At 34.6% G+C, this 14298-nt stretch overlaps 1 protein-coding gene across 1 annotated transcript; it reads left to right on the forward strand.

The window, feature by feature from the left end:
• Nucleotides 1-7102: 7102 nt before the first annotated feature.
• LOC128163615 (cholecystokinin receptor type A-like) lies at nt 7103-11469 on the forward strand. The gene is made up of 2 exons (XM_052827247.1): nt 7103-7257; nt 9820-11469. Exon 2 carries the CDS (start codon nt 10188-10190, stop codon nt 11301-11303), a length of 1116 nt encoding a protein of 371 aa, XP_052683207.1. The 5' UTR covers nt 7103-7257; nt 9820-10187; the 3' UTR covers nt 11304-11469.
• Nucleotides 11470-14298: the final 2829 nt, after the last annotated feature.

A 14298-nucleotide genomic window follows, 5' to 3' on the forward strand; every position in this document is an offset into this window, starting at 1 on the left:
AGAAAATTTCATGTTTTTTTTTTATCATTTTCGCTAGCTAATGTAAGACATCACAAATACCCCAAGCCCCCTCACGGAAAAGGAAATGCTAGGTGATGAGAGAGAGAGAGAGAGAGAGAGAGAGAGAGAGAGAGAGAGAGAGAGAGAGAGAGAGAGAGAGAGAGAGAGAGAGTCGATGTAAATCACAGGTGCGCTAACACCGTTAAAATTAAAGCTTGCTAGTTGGTCTGCCCTACCCCTAGCTACCTCCTCTCTTTTCTCGTTTTAGAGGCTTAACTATTGTCTATATACGCTTGTAACAAATCAAATCAATTTCAACAATTTCAAATTCTAAATCAAACTGAATTTGACACTACAAAACTCTCTGTCTGTCTGTCTGTCTGTCTGTCTGTCTGTCTCTCTCTCTCTCTCTCTCTCTCTCTCTCTCTCTCATATTGACAATGGCATTGCCATACCCTACAATACATTATTCTTATCTGGATTTTTGTCTTTGAGGTTGTAAATCATTATAACTTCTATGGTTTAAAACTTTATCATAACCTATATTTTGACATGTCGATTATTTTTTTGAGTTTCGTTACATAGCTAAAACATTTAGATTAAACAGATCTTTCTTCGCGAGCCGATTTTTACGCAGTTGGGGCGAATACACTTCGGGTTAAAATTGTTCGGGGGGAAATACATACAGGGCAAACAAAACCACTTAGATTCGCAAAGCCAACAGTGTTATTTCTAATTTAATTGTTTATACTGTGTGGGGTTAAATCATCAATGTTAATTTAACCATTTTATAACCACTATATAAGAGCTATTAAGACATTTATTTGTAGGAAAGAGCATGTACGAATGATCTTTATTTAGAACAGTTTGATGTTGCTAGGATACAGGTTTCAGATCCATGATTTGATTGGTTAATTTAGATATTGAATCTCGAATTTCGAATCTCGAATCTCGTATTTCGAATCCCGTATTTCGAATCTCGAATCTCGAATGATCCTTCTCGGCTTTCGTACAGTTACTGCTTTGATTCTTCGATTTTTATCTATGGCAACCTTCACTTATTAATGTTTACGCCGTCTGATAAAAGTAGTGAAGCAACTGATTAAACTGATATTCCCTAAGTAGGTGAACATTTTAGAAATTTCAGATTCTAAAAAATCTTTTATTCTGTGCTGCATTTGTCATATAGATAAAAAGACAGATTTAAAATTTAAAAATTTAAAAGGCCTCGCGACCTTTTCCTTTATTCGCAAATTGAGAATGTACATAACAACCAATGGCTCTCATAAGAATGGTGAACATATGCCCATGCTCCTTCTAATCTTTTTTGTGGTCCAATTTTCATCATTTTTTTCTCTTGTGCTACCTGGTTATGGCAAAAGTTGTAGTCCCCTCATCAAGAAATTAAAAAAATTTTGTTTCCCTTCACGGTAACTACGGTACTGTTCTCTTGCTGGGCGAATTGATATACATTGTCGAAAATTTTTGAAGGATGATAATTAATTGACGTGAATGAAACAATTGTTGTTGTTATACTTTCATGTTAAATACTGAAATCTGATTGGTTAATACGCAGTTAATAATATTTTCTATTACCCTCAGCGTTAGTACCGCACTTAGCAACGGGTAACATTAAAAAATGTTACATGCGCGAAAATTATGCGCGTACGGTTCGCTGTAGAATTCACGTTATTCCTATATAAAAGCAGTAAAATTTTCTTAAAAATTAAGACATTCAGTATAACAAAATAGTGCCTGTTGGGGAGGATAACATTATATAAATAGTGCCTGTTTTGGAGGGTAACTTCGCGTCGGTTGACAATGGTTTTCTCGGGGTGTCAATTTCAACTGTTTTACTCCCAAACAGGCACTATCTATTTTGTTATACTGAATGTCTTAATTTTAAAGAAAACATCACTGCTTTTAGATAGGAATAACGTGAATTCTAAGGCGAATCGTACGCGCTTGATTTTCGCGCATGTAACAATTCGTAATGTTACCCGTTGCTAAGTGCGTTGCTAACGCTGAAGGTAATAGAACAGATTATGAACTGCGTCTAAACCAATCAGATTCTAGTATTTAACGTGAAAGTATAACAATTGAAATTGACAACCCTCGAAAACTATTGTCAACCTCCGCTTCGCTTCGGTTGACAATGGTTTTCTCGGGGTGTCAATTTCAACTGTTACCCTCCCAAACAGGCACTATTTATATATTATGTCATATTTCACCAAACTACTCGCGTATGTCATTTTGCCCTGCAACAGAGCAGTACCGCAGTAACGCTGAAGGGGTCTATCGTTCAAAATCTTTACAGGCGACTTGAAAAGGACATATATTTTTCCATTGGCCTTACAGGCCACATTTAATTTACTATTTATCAGCTTAAGAATCAAATTTGAATAAAATGTTGATCCGGACACAATTCCGGGTAAAGAGTTGAACCTTTTACATCATCAAGGATCTCTGACGTAAAACCACTTATGGAGGAAATACATGTACTTGTGCAGCTGCTAAAGTGAATTAAAATGTTTAAATCTATTCCTGGAGATAAAAGGAAGATTCAAACGGAAACGCACTTGATGCCGACTTGCATTATTTTTCAAATTCCTTCCGCATGTTTGGAGAAAAAAACCGAAATAGTTACGGATTACCATCTTTTATTATCTCACGTTTGCTTTATTTAAAAATAATATTTTATATTTATGAAGAGCCAATATGGACTATCTAATCCATGTGCCGGTTTTTTTAACAGTTAGCTTTGCTTGGTCTTCATACTAATCCCGTGATGCACTAGAGCATGCGCATTGACCGGGGATCCGGCAAAGTTATATCAGTTAATTATGCGCGCTATGTTGAAGGTGAAAAAATACATTTTTTTCTGCGAGGAATGAAAAATTATTATAAAGAACTATATATGATATGAGTTGAATTAGGCCCCTATTTTTCGCCATTTTTTACAGTTTCGGGAACAATAAAATGTTATGTTATTTTTTAGAAGAGTTGATATAAAATATATTTATCACCCATTTATTTCATTTACTTGCGCTCACTTGCAGTATATGACGTCAGAAGTGACACTATTTCTATAATTCAATCAAAATCAATCAAAAATTTACATTTTTCTTATCTTTTAACGAATAGGAAATAAAGAGCGCATGCTTGAACAAGGAAATTTTTTTTGTCAGTTATTAGTCTTGGCTAGTTACATCTCTGATTAAAATATTTTGTTTGTTCAAGCTTGTGCTCTATGTTTTCTGAAAGAAAAACTGCTTGAAAACAAGCTGTTTAACGCTAAAAATGCAAAAATGGCGGGAAAAGTTTGTCTTTATGATATCATATTTCTAAACTGTGGGCACTTGAATCAAAATGAACACAATGTAAAAACATCACATATATATCTGTACAAAGAAAACAAAGAATTACAGTAAAATGATGACGTTCATTTTAGGAGGCCATTTTAGGCCCACATCATATATAGTCCTTTGCACGTGTAAGTCTGCATGACCTAATTTTAGTTTATTTATAGCGGTATTTGCATCTCAAAATTGACATCTGAATGCAAATGGTGGATTCGTGATAAACAGACAGCACAATACATGCAATGCGATCAGTATGTGGTTCTAGTGTTACATGCCACAAGTGTTCATGGCCTCTTTTTATATCCTCAAAAGGATACAACTGCTTTTACAAAACCCATATTTTTTCTCATTTTTTTTCTTTCTGTATTTCCATGTTGTTGTTGTTGTTAAAAAGTCTAAAATAAATTATTTGAAATGAAAGAAGTTAACTTTGTTTGAGAAATTATCAAATCCCCTGAAACTCGGAATGAATTCATCATGGAAAACGCATCACACATGTTCTACCTTTGTGCAGTTGTTCTTAAAGATAATCATGTCATAACTCTTGACAAAAAAAGGTTATTCAGTACATTACAAGAACTTTAAAGTACACTGTTTATAAGTCGTAACAAATCATGAGGAAACTGTTACAAAATTGAACAGAAAAAAAATGAGGCACAGTTTCTCTACTCTTCAAAATATTATATAATGTTTATATGAGTATATATCTTGTGCGACTTAGGTTTACGGTGAAACGCCCATTCACATTTCTATTTTAAGTTTTATTATAAAACACTATTGTCTTTTTGAAAGAAAACGAAAGGGTTGGCAAGCAATATGTTTATTTGTAAACAAACTTGTTATGATACTTTCAAAGCTTAATCGGTTTAATGCAAAAAAAAAAAACAACAACATACAATTCAAACATTGAAGGGTACTTCTAAAAAGGTGGAGTCAACACTTCAAAGGTCCTTGGAGAGTTTGAAGAATAATAAGGAAATTTTTTTCTTTTAGGAAAATAAACAATTAATTTTAGCATTTTTAATTTATTGCTATATGTAATTAGTACAAAAACAGCACGATACCTAATATGATTAAAGTACGTACTGTGCAATTCAAGTTAAGGGTTAATTATAAATCTATAATATTGATTTCAAACCAGCTCTACGTATAAATCTTGGACCTCAGACGGTCTGTAAGTCCGGATTTTTACGAAATCTAGCTACAAAAATCTGTGGCCAAGTTAAGGTGGAATAACACACCTTGAAAAAGTCACTCAAATTAACTGTCAATTATTTGATATAATGATAAATAAACTATACATATATCAAATAAGCGAAAAAATTTGCAAATTGGGGATAAAAAATGAGTATCTAAAAAAAATCAATTCAGTAAGTAACAACAAAAGCCCCTGCGGAATTCGAACTCGGTATGTACGGATCACAAGCCCGACACTTTATTCACTCGGCAATGAAGGAATTTATATGTTGCCGTCGATGAAATCCTTTTAATAAAACAAAATGTTATTTCGATCAGAGGTCAGCCATATTTTGACGATGTGTTATTCCACCTTTTGGGGGTCTGATGGTCATGGCCACTTTAAGACGTAATTGATCTCCTTTGAAAGAAAAGCTCCACATAAAAATATAGGAAACTACCCTAATTTAAAGGGTTAGATATAAAGATTTTTTTCCTTCGTTACAATATTGTTTATAGCCTAACAATTCAAAGCTTAAAATTTCAGTAAGGAAGGTCTGATGGTTAATATGTTGACCATCCAGCCTCCGATATACACGTACCAACTCATGGCTGGGATATTCTAACGAGTTGTGTTGTTCTGTAACATAAAACTTGCAAGTCTTAACAATAAAATACTATATGTCTAAAAATTGAAAATGAAAAAATAATTCTTGAATTATCGCATTATCAGTCATATTATATCTCATGATCTGTCCAAGTTTTCTTAATCACAGGCTATTATAAATACCATAGTTATATATACAAACAGACGACACTAAAGTCTTATTATGTTGACAGGCTTATTAAAGACATATAATTAAGTGAACAACATGTTTGTCAAACTCATGCGAATAAAGAATAGGTAAATGTATACATGTATGTCTTGTATTATGAATGATGATACATTTAAAGGGGTTTTCACTTACATTTGCATTTGTTAATACTTAATTAGAGATCTTGATAGCCGTGGCCAAAAGTTATGCCGTTGACCTTTGACCTAAAACGGGGTTCAAGGTCATTGCACTTTTTTAACTTACAAGATGTCACTATTTTTCTATTTTATACACACTCTGATATACTAGGTCACTACACATCCATTTTTTAAGATGACTTAGTAGTATTGTGTGAAGTCAGGGTCATATAGGTACGAAGGAAGAAAAATTATCTCAGGACGAGCATTATGCATTGACTTTTGATCTTGAAAAAAAAAAATCAATGCCACTGAACATTTTTTTTTTTTTTGGATCATTTATAAAATATCCCTCAAAAAATATTGTTGTTGTTTTTTTTCTTATCGTGTTATTAGATAATGATATAGTGTGCTATAATTTTAAAATAGCAAATTTCAAGCTCCAAAGTGTGCCAAATAATTTTTGAATTGCTGATAAAAAAAAAATTCAAAAACATCATATAAATTATAACTAAAGGCTTTAATAAGGAGTTTAATTGTGAAAACAAATACATATACTTAACAGTCCCATTAAATAGTATATGGGTGTGTTATGTCATTTTCGATAGTCATTGAAAGTTTCCTTTTCAGTCAAAGTAAACATCGTGTATCGACGAGGAAATGGTTTGATCTTAAATAAATCAAATAAGTGCAAAACATGTCGAATTCGTGCCTGTGTACTTAAAGCTGCTTGGTCCGATTTTATATCAAATTTTATGCACGCTGTTAAACGATGGCTATGCTTAGTATATGTATAATAATCTGATAATAGACATTGCAGTAGTTTTACTCGTCAATTATGCCAAATTCAATGAAGAAAAATACGTCCAAAATTTGCTAACAAAACAAACGACATTAAAATTACAGAATATAAAGACCACTACTTTTCATTTTTAAATCAAATTGCAAGAAATATTTATATTTCTATGGCTTGTTCAAAACAAATCTCTCTTTATACTAAATGTTACAATAAATTCTTTTTAAATCAATGTATTAGAGGTGCCACTCAACAAAAACTGAGGAAAGCGGCGAAAACCGGGATGGGGTCTTACCTTCAAGTATTAACGGAAGATCAAAAGGTGAAGTCATGGTTTTTTTAAATTCTATTTATAGGGATGTCAACTTGTGTTTTAAATGATCTGGACAAAAAAAAGAACTGGGATAGGAACATTGGACAAATATGAATAACACATACATGATATACCATAATTTCACAATTATAACGATGCCATCTCTCTCTCTCTCTCTCTCTCTCTCTCTCTCTCTCTCTCTCTCTCTCCGTGCAAGACCAGTACTATATAAAATAGCATTGAGTGCATTTTGGGGTCATTACGGTACTTTGTCACTCATTCTACTGTGTAAAAAAAATAAGGAATTTCATGTGTTTAGATAAACACAAACACCAAAAATACTTTTGTTAATCACGTGTTAGCTGGGCTGATTGCGATAATCAATATGTTTTAATCTATTGATATATCTGATCACCGGAAAAACGTCTTAAACAAGAAGGACGTAAGGGGCCGCCGTGCAGATACAGGCATCACTTTCGATGCAGTATTTATCTAGATAAACGAAAAATGTCATATCCGTGCAATTTACTTCAAACTAACATCATGTGCTCGAGAGTGATGCATGAATCATAATCCCAAACCTTCAATAGCCTTGACAATAAAGGGACCCCTTGTTACACACACTGATCTAGGCCGTGGGTGCATTCTCTCATCCAATGTAAGTATATCAAACTTAGTTTCTTATAAATGGTTTTGAAATTATATTTTTAATTGCTTTTTTAATTTGTGATTTTTTTCTATCAAAAATAAGGGAATGTGAATTTTTTCCCTTTTTTTTTTGGTTACAAACTATTTGTAAGATGTGCACTATACGAGGTGCCTGGTTGTCATCTCTGCGTTGAATTCTAGTTGCATCTCTCTCTCTTTCTCTCTCTCTCTCTCTTTCTCTCTCTCTCTCTCTCTCTCTCTCTCCATAACTAATATATTTGTAAATTTAAAAAAAATATATGTTAAATACTGCAGGTTTTTTTTTAATTAAAAAAGGAAAGAAATTTAATAACAATTTGGCCATAGTAGCTGACCTTATTTAGATGAATCCTCGCTTTGTCCCGCGATGATTCAGAATACTTGGTTCATTACCCTTAATTATACAACAATTTAGTGATGACTGGGTGAGTTATAGCTTGAATAATTACACAAGAATAATCTAAACCAAGCAAAGTGCGCATTGTGCAAGAAACGTAGCGAGTTATCCAATAATAACCTCGCTTCCACGGGCCAATCAAATCCCACGTAAGAAGACTCAGGTATATTTTGAATATCATAAGATTAATATAATGAAGCATGTGTAAATTGCAAAAATGTAATGGAATTGGTGAAAAAATTTTGAATGAAGTTCTTTAATAAATTGAACAATTTTTACTGTATACATCATATACAAAAGGATTAGAAACAATATCGAACAACTTAGTTCTCGAGCTCTTCCCTCCAGGAGGCTATCAAAAAGAAACTTTTTTAACCAATATTAATAGTAGTTTTTGAAGTACCAACTACTTCTACTATTCACACTGATTATGCATGCTTCAAAAAGATATTTCAATTTTAACATGCTTTATTCATTGATCAGGATATCGAATCCTTCTCAGAGTTATGTTGAATTTAAAATATAAACGTTTTTTAAAAAAAATCCACAAGAATATTTCTATGCTAATGTTCGAAGGCTACACAGTAATATATACTGCAAAGTACTGATAACTGTTTAGGGAAATTATGTACGTTGGCCACTCAAAAAAATTACAAGCGAAAGATTGCGTAAGAGGAATTCTCAAGCACTGGGCATAAATTAGGCCTGCATGCTCAGGAAAACGTGAATATTGCATGTTATAAACAAACAGGAAATATATTCAAAGGTCGCGCTTGACCGCTCTTGCTCAACTTTTGACCCTGTTGCCAGGGTGTTGTGGTTTCAGAACTAAGTGTGGATTTCCTCCCAGCTTCCGACTTCCGGGCTGCATGTTTCTTGTTGCGTTGTCCGATATCAATTCCGGCCTTGTGCTTTGAAATTCAAGTTATTTCAGAACTGGAAGGCAATAGGCAATTTATTGCAGTTTCAGTGATTATAACAAGCCTCTTCAGATTTCATAAATGGAATATTAAACTATTGGAAACAATTCTAAATGAACTTATTGAAATGCATAGTACATCTCTTAACTTCAAAGTAATTATAACTCAACGGTCGCATTTGAAACGAAAAGAAATTAGAAGTGTGACTGCCACTCCGACCTTTGTTTTTCCGCGCTTTATTCTGTAGTTCGCCAATTAAATTTTAATACCGATAAACAAAAGTCCCAATAAGATGTTTAAACGAATAGATATTAAACTTCACTATTATATAAATAGTGCCTGTTTGGGAGGGTAACAGTTGAAATTGACACCCCGAGAAAACCATTGTCAACCGACGCGAAGCGGAGGTTGACAATGGTTTTCGAGGGGTGTCAATTTCAACTGTTATCCTCCCAAACAGGCACTATTTATTTTGTTATACTGAATGTCTTTTTTAAAATTTTTAAGAAAATTTTACTGCTTTTATATAGGAATAGCGTGAATTCTACAGCGAACCGTACGCGCATAATTTTCGCGCATGTAATATTTTTTAATGTTACCCGTTGCCAAGTGCGTTGCTAACGCTGAGGGTAATAGTAAATATTATTAACTGCGTCTTAACCAATCAGATTTCAGTATTTAACATGAAAGTATAACAATAGGTATTATAACGTTGAACAAGTGGAAAATAGTAAAACAGAAACAACTGGGTGAAACGAGCTTACGTAAGATATGAATGATTTCGGATTTCCCCTTACAAATGTTAAATCGTTCCCTAGTATGTCCATATGAAAAGTTGATGATCGAAGGATTGATTGATTGATTGATTGGTTAAGAGAATGAGAGAGAGAGGAATAGCTACTAGTAGATAAAAGTACCATTTTAAACTGATATAGTAGCCTAGCCCCGGATCCGCAAGTGTGTCAACAAAATAACGCGGGGAAAACTTTTTTTTTTTTTTTACATTTTTAGGTAAAATCTTTAGGTGGAAAATTGTATGTGTAAAAATAAACCCAGTGTACTCTCTCTCTCTCTCTCTCTCTCTCTCTCTCTCTCTCTCTCTCTCTCTCTCTCTCTCTCTCGTGGTTAACAGTATAAAATGACTTATAATGTACTCGACCAAAGGAAGCGTTGCACGACTCGTTGTTTGCTAATGAAACGTTCATCTTTATTACAGATCATATAGGAAACCTCCGGAGAGAAGCAAGCAGAGAGGTCATGCCCTGATGTCTCGGATGTGAATAACTATTTTTGCGCGGGACTGCCTTCCTGAACAAAGCAAGCGGCGTTGTTTCATTTTTGTGCGCGCCTTTTGAGGTTGGATGACCAACGTATGTGTTTCATATAAAAAACAAACAAAAAACCCTGAATATAACAGTTACGAAAGAAAACGCCAGCTTGAGTACGCTCGATTAAACAACATGGGGAACTCTGGATTTTGGAAAGGGCTGTATCGTGCGGAGTGAGGAGCTGTCGGACGTAGAACTTGCAAGAAGAAAAAAAGAAAATATAAAAATTGCAGAACTCTGTGATTGCTGGTCCAAAATGATTCAAAACATAACCGAAAGTGAAAATGAAAGTGAGCTGGTAAGACAATGGCTGGAGTACATGGCGCAGAAGAACCTTCCGCACGTGATGCTAGTGCTGATGTTCTTGATAGTGGGGATTGTGGGTAACACGATAGTAATTTATGTATACGTCTTCAAAATGAGGCGCTGTCGCGAGGACCGGTTCTTCATCCCCGCATTGGCGGTCGCTGACCTTCTGGCCACCATAGTCACGTGCTTGTACCACAGTATCAAGACGCTCGTCGTCAGGAGCGTGGAGGATGACATCTATTGCAAAGTTCCTTTGTTTTTCATGTGGAGCACTTCAACAGCTTCAGCCATGCTGTTGCTAATGATCGCAATTCACCGATTCGTCAAGGTACGCCAACAGCCCGGAAATAAGCTCAGCTCCAGGCTGAAAAAGGGCGCCATTTTGTTGACAATCATTGTCTCCATCAGCATCAATGCCCCAATTCTTTATTTTTCTGGCATTGGAAAATTCACCACACAGTTCAAAGAACACAATATAACAGTCAGTGCTTGCTTCACCGGCAATTCTGGCCACGAATCATTGGAAAAAGCGTATCTCATTTTTCTCTTCTTGGTAGCTGTAGCCAATATCATCGCAACCACAGGCCTCTATATCCCCATTGGCTGCGTCATTTACAAGCTGTCCAAAGAAAGCAAAGGAAACGATCGTCCTCGCTCTAGAAGCAGGGCTTTCTCGTTCGTTGCCGAAACTCAGAGCAGTATCAGTGACAATAGCGACAACAGAGAGAAGAAGTTTCCTACTTTAAGCAAACTGGACAAAGTCAAGTTAAACCGCCAAGAATCTCGCACTCGGAACCGCACAAATTTTAACATGATGTTCGCCATTTTGGTTCTGTTCTATGCTGTGTCTTACTTTCCGTCGTTCATCTTTGTCTTTCTCAGCCGAGATGATCCGAATTACTATAATCGGTTACCCTCGGCTTTGTCCAATCTGTACTACACATTACAGAGACTTTTCATTGTAAATCACATCATTAATCCGCTTGTGTACGGGTACTTTGATCTCAAATTCAGACAGAAACTCGCCAGTATGTGCTGCTCAAAAGGAGGCAGAAAGTACTGATTACCAGTTTATAGTGAACTTGTTGTTTTCATTTGTTTTTTGTTAAATGATATAAACTATATATTTATCTTTCTGCTGCAGGAACTCATGATTTAGAGGCTAATTTATTATAATTATCAGATTAAATTATTGTTCAAAATCGCAATTAAAATTTTGTACATTTTTTATATGCTGCTTAACAAGCCAATGGATCTTACGAAAAAAAAAGAACCTAATTCGACAGAAAAAACCACTTTGATATAATTAGTTGTACTTTCCCCTTCAAAGTTCAGATGACATATGGTGATAATGATATCCCGGCACATTATGTGTACAGTAATAGTGGTCGTGAGTGTGCAATGATTTTTTTTTTTGGCAAAACTGGCTGCTTACGAGACACAAGACTTTGAGGGCAACGCACTCAAATCGGTGTCAATGTCAGTTTGAAATTCACTTTCAAGTGGTACCGAGTACTAAAGTTCATCTACATTTCTTCCGTTGAAGTTGTTTCATGTGGATTTTTTTTTCTTCCTTAAGTATTTTATTTAGTCTGTCAACGCGCGTACGTTTGCGCGTTTGGTTAGCGCAGGATTTAAGAATCGTTATGTATGGTTCGAATCACGTTGTGGGGCATGGATGTAAGGACCACATGGAAAAACTTGAAATCATGACTGGGCTCTTCACGGAGTCTTTGAAATTTGATAGATCAAAAATACCCCAACTTATACCCTGATCGAAATTATAGAATACACCAATGCATTATTGCACGTACATATCTAGAGATTAGTACTTGTATATACTTGCATCATAGTAAGAATAATTCTGTGATATTTTAAGAATTTTTTATCGAAACATAATATTCAGCACAGAATATTTCCACAATATTATTTTTAGCACTTTAGCGTGTCTCTTATGCAGACGGTTCACGGAACCAACATGTACTTGCAAACAAACCCCCTTAAATTGTGGCCCTTATGTTAAACGCCTTTGTCACAGTTTTCGACTGACAATAATTGGTTCCGTATATTAATAATATAATATCCTTGTTATAAAGGAAAACTTCCGCAAATGAGTGTACCTCGTATATGGAGCAACTTGGATCCGTAATTGTGGGAATGTGTAAGAAAATATGGATTAAACATAGTGCGCGCACTTTGTTGCAAACATTATTAAAACATGCATGCAAGTAATATCTTGTTGAGATACTAACATGTGTAGCTTTTTGCTTGCTTAATGAATATCTTTAGTTGTTCGTTAGCTTCAAGCAATTAATCTGCTTACTGGTATTTGAGAAAAAAATATTGAAGAAATCTCAGATAAGAACTCAAACAAGATATAAACAGAAAAAACTTTGTAAAAAGAAACTTTGATATCGTCCAAAAATCATATTGAATAACACAAAGAATTAAAATTTAATTCGTCCTAGATATTCATGTCGTACACTTATAACGTAAAGGGTTTAATACGTGACGTCAAATGACTAAAAATGAACCCTATGTGGGACTTCAAGTGACTAAAGATTAGTCTAATAGGTGACGTATATTGACAGAGATTAGTCTGTTAGGTGACGTCAAATGACTAAAGATAATTCTAAAAGATGACGTCAAGTGACTAATGAGGCGTTTAAAGACAGATTATTAGCCTGACTAATGAAGTATGTTGATAAAACACAAAGCTGATGTAACAAGACAGATTTAATCGTTTTAGCACTAACCTTTTGTCATGTTTTTGACTATATACATGTACGTCAAGCACAGAGTACTTTAATATACTTTCATCTCACCCCCCATGATATCATCTGTATTTTTATTTTAGACTAGTACTTCTTATGAACATTTGATAAAACACTTAAATGTTGAGAGGTTCGTGTAAAGAACCAAAAGATCGAATGTAAGTGAATGTACACTTAAAAATGAAGTCATTTTCTATATAAAGAGTTAAATAACAAATATTACAGCATATAAAACAATTAATACAGAAAAAGGAGGAAAAACCAGGATGGCGACTAACAGCCAACTTAGAACTGGCACGGACCAGGGGAGACCGACTGTCTAATTAAAACAAAGCATTGCGATGGCCGTCACCTAGTGTTGACGCAATAGTGCTCTGAATGTCAAAGTGAAGAAATTCAATCAAGCGCGGGTAAACGGCGGGAGTAACTATGACAAGAGATACAGTTGGATAGCGCTCAAAGAAACAATAAAAAAAAAACGACTGTATACTTATAAAAACATATAGAAAAAATATTCTCCACTATTTTCAAACAGTCAAATTCAGGGAAAAAACAGGGAAATCATCGAAAAGATCAACTGGTTTCATGTAATAGTCAAAAATAGGAAGCAACTGCCCCGCAAAAACGATGCATCGTGCTTTGGGACAAAAACACATGGAGATTAAGCATTTTTTAAGACATAATTTTCTTTTAGAAATCTTTTTGATTAATTTTGAATCGTGCTCACTCAGATCACGCATAGATCCACGAGCTAATATAACAAGTAATATATGTTTTAAGGTCATTGACCTCCAATATCCAGGTTCAAAGTACGGGACTTATCATCCTCCTCGTACAAAAGAGTGCTTTGTTGAATACTTTTTGATTGATAAACGCCCATTTTAATTGTACTTAACGGCAATGGCCGAGCAGTGTCTTAATGAATAATCTCTAATAAATATTGAAAGTAGGCGGATTTGTGCAATGATGACTAATGTCCTACAATATCAAAGGAGTTTCCGATCCATCGCCGTTTTGTTTTATTTTTGTTTTGGTGTGGTCAGAACAGAAGGAAAAGGGATGACATCGTTACACAAGGAATTCTTTGTCATAAGATTTTTCTGCACGTCTTGCTATTAACTAGTTATTTGTTGTCATAAACATGGTAAGTAAATATAACTTAACAGGTACACTGAAATTTCCTCGAATAAGCATTTTACCTATAAGGTAAACCTTCTGGACAAGTTTCATAATGCATGTTTGCAAATATAAAGAGCTTGTACGAAACATTTTTGCGAAAGAACC

The sequence above is a fragment of the Crassostrea angulata genome, chromosome 9 (genome assembly GCF_025612915.1).
Source record: "Crassostrea angulata isolate pt1a10 chromosome 9, ASM2561291v2, whole genome shotgun sequence".
NCBI lineage: Eukaryota > Metazoa > Mollusca > Bivalvia > Ostreida > Ostreidae > Magallana > Magallana angulata.

What these genes read in the sequence shown, in the direction of transcription:
- LOC128163615 (XM_052827247.1), top strand. Translation starts at nt 10,188, where the DNA reads ATGATTCAAAACATAACCGAAAGTGAAAATGAAAGTGAGCTGGTAAGA.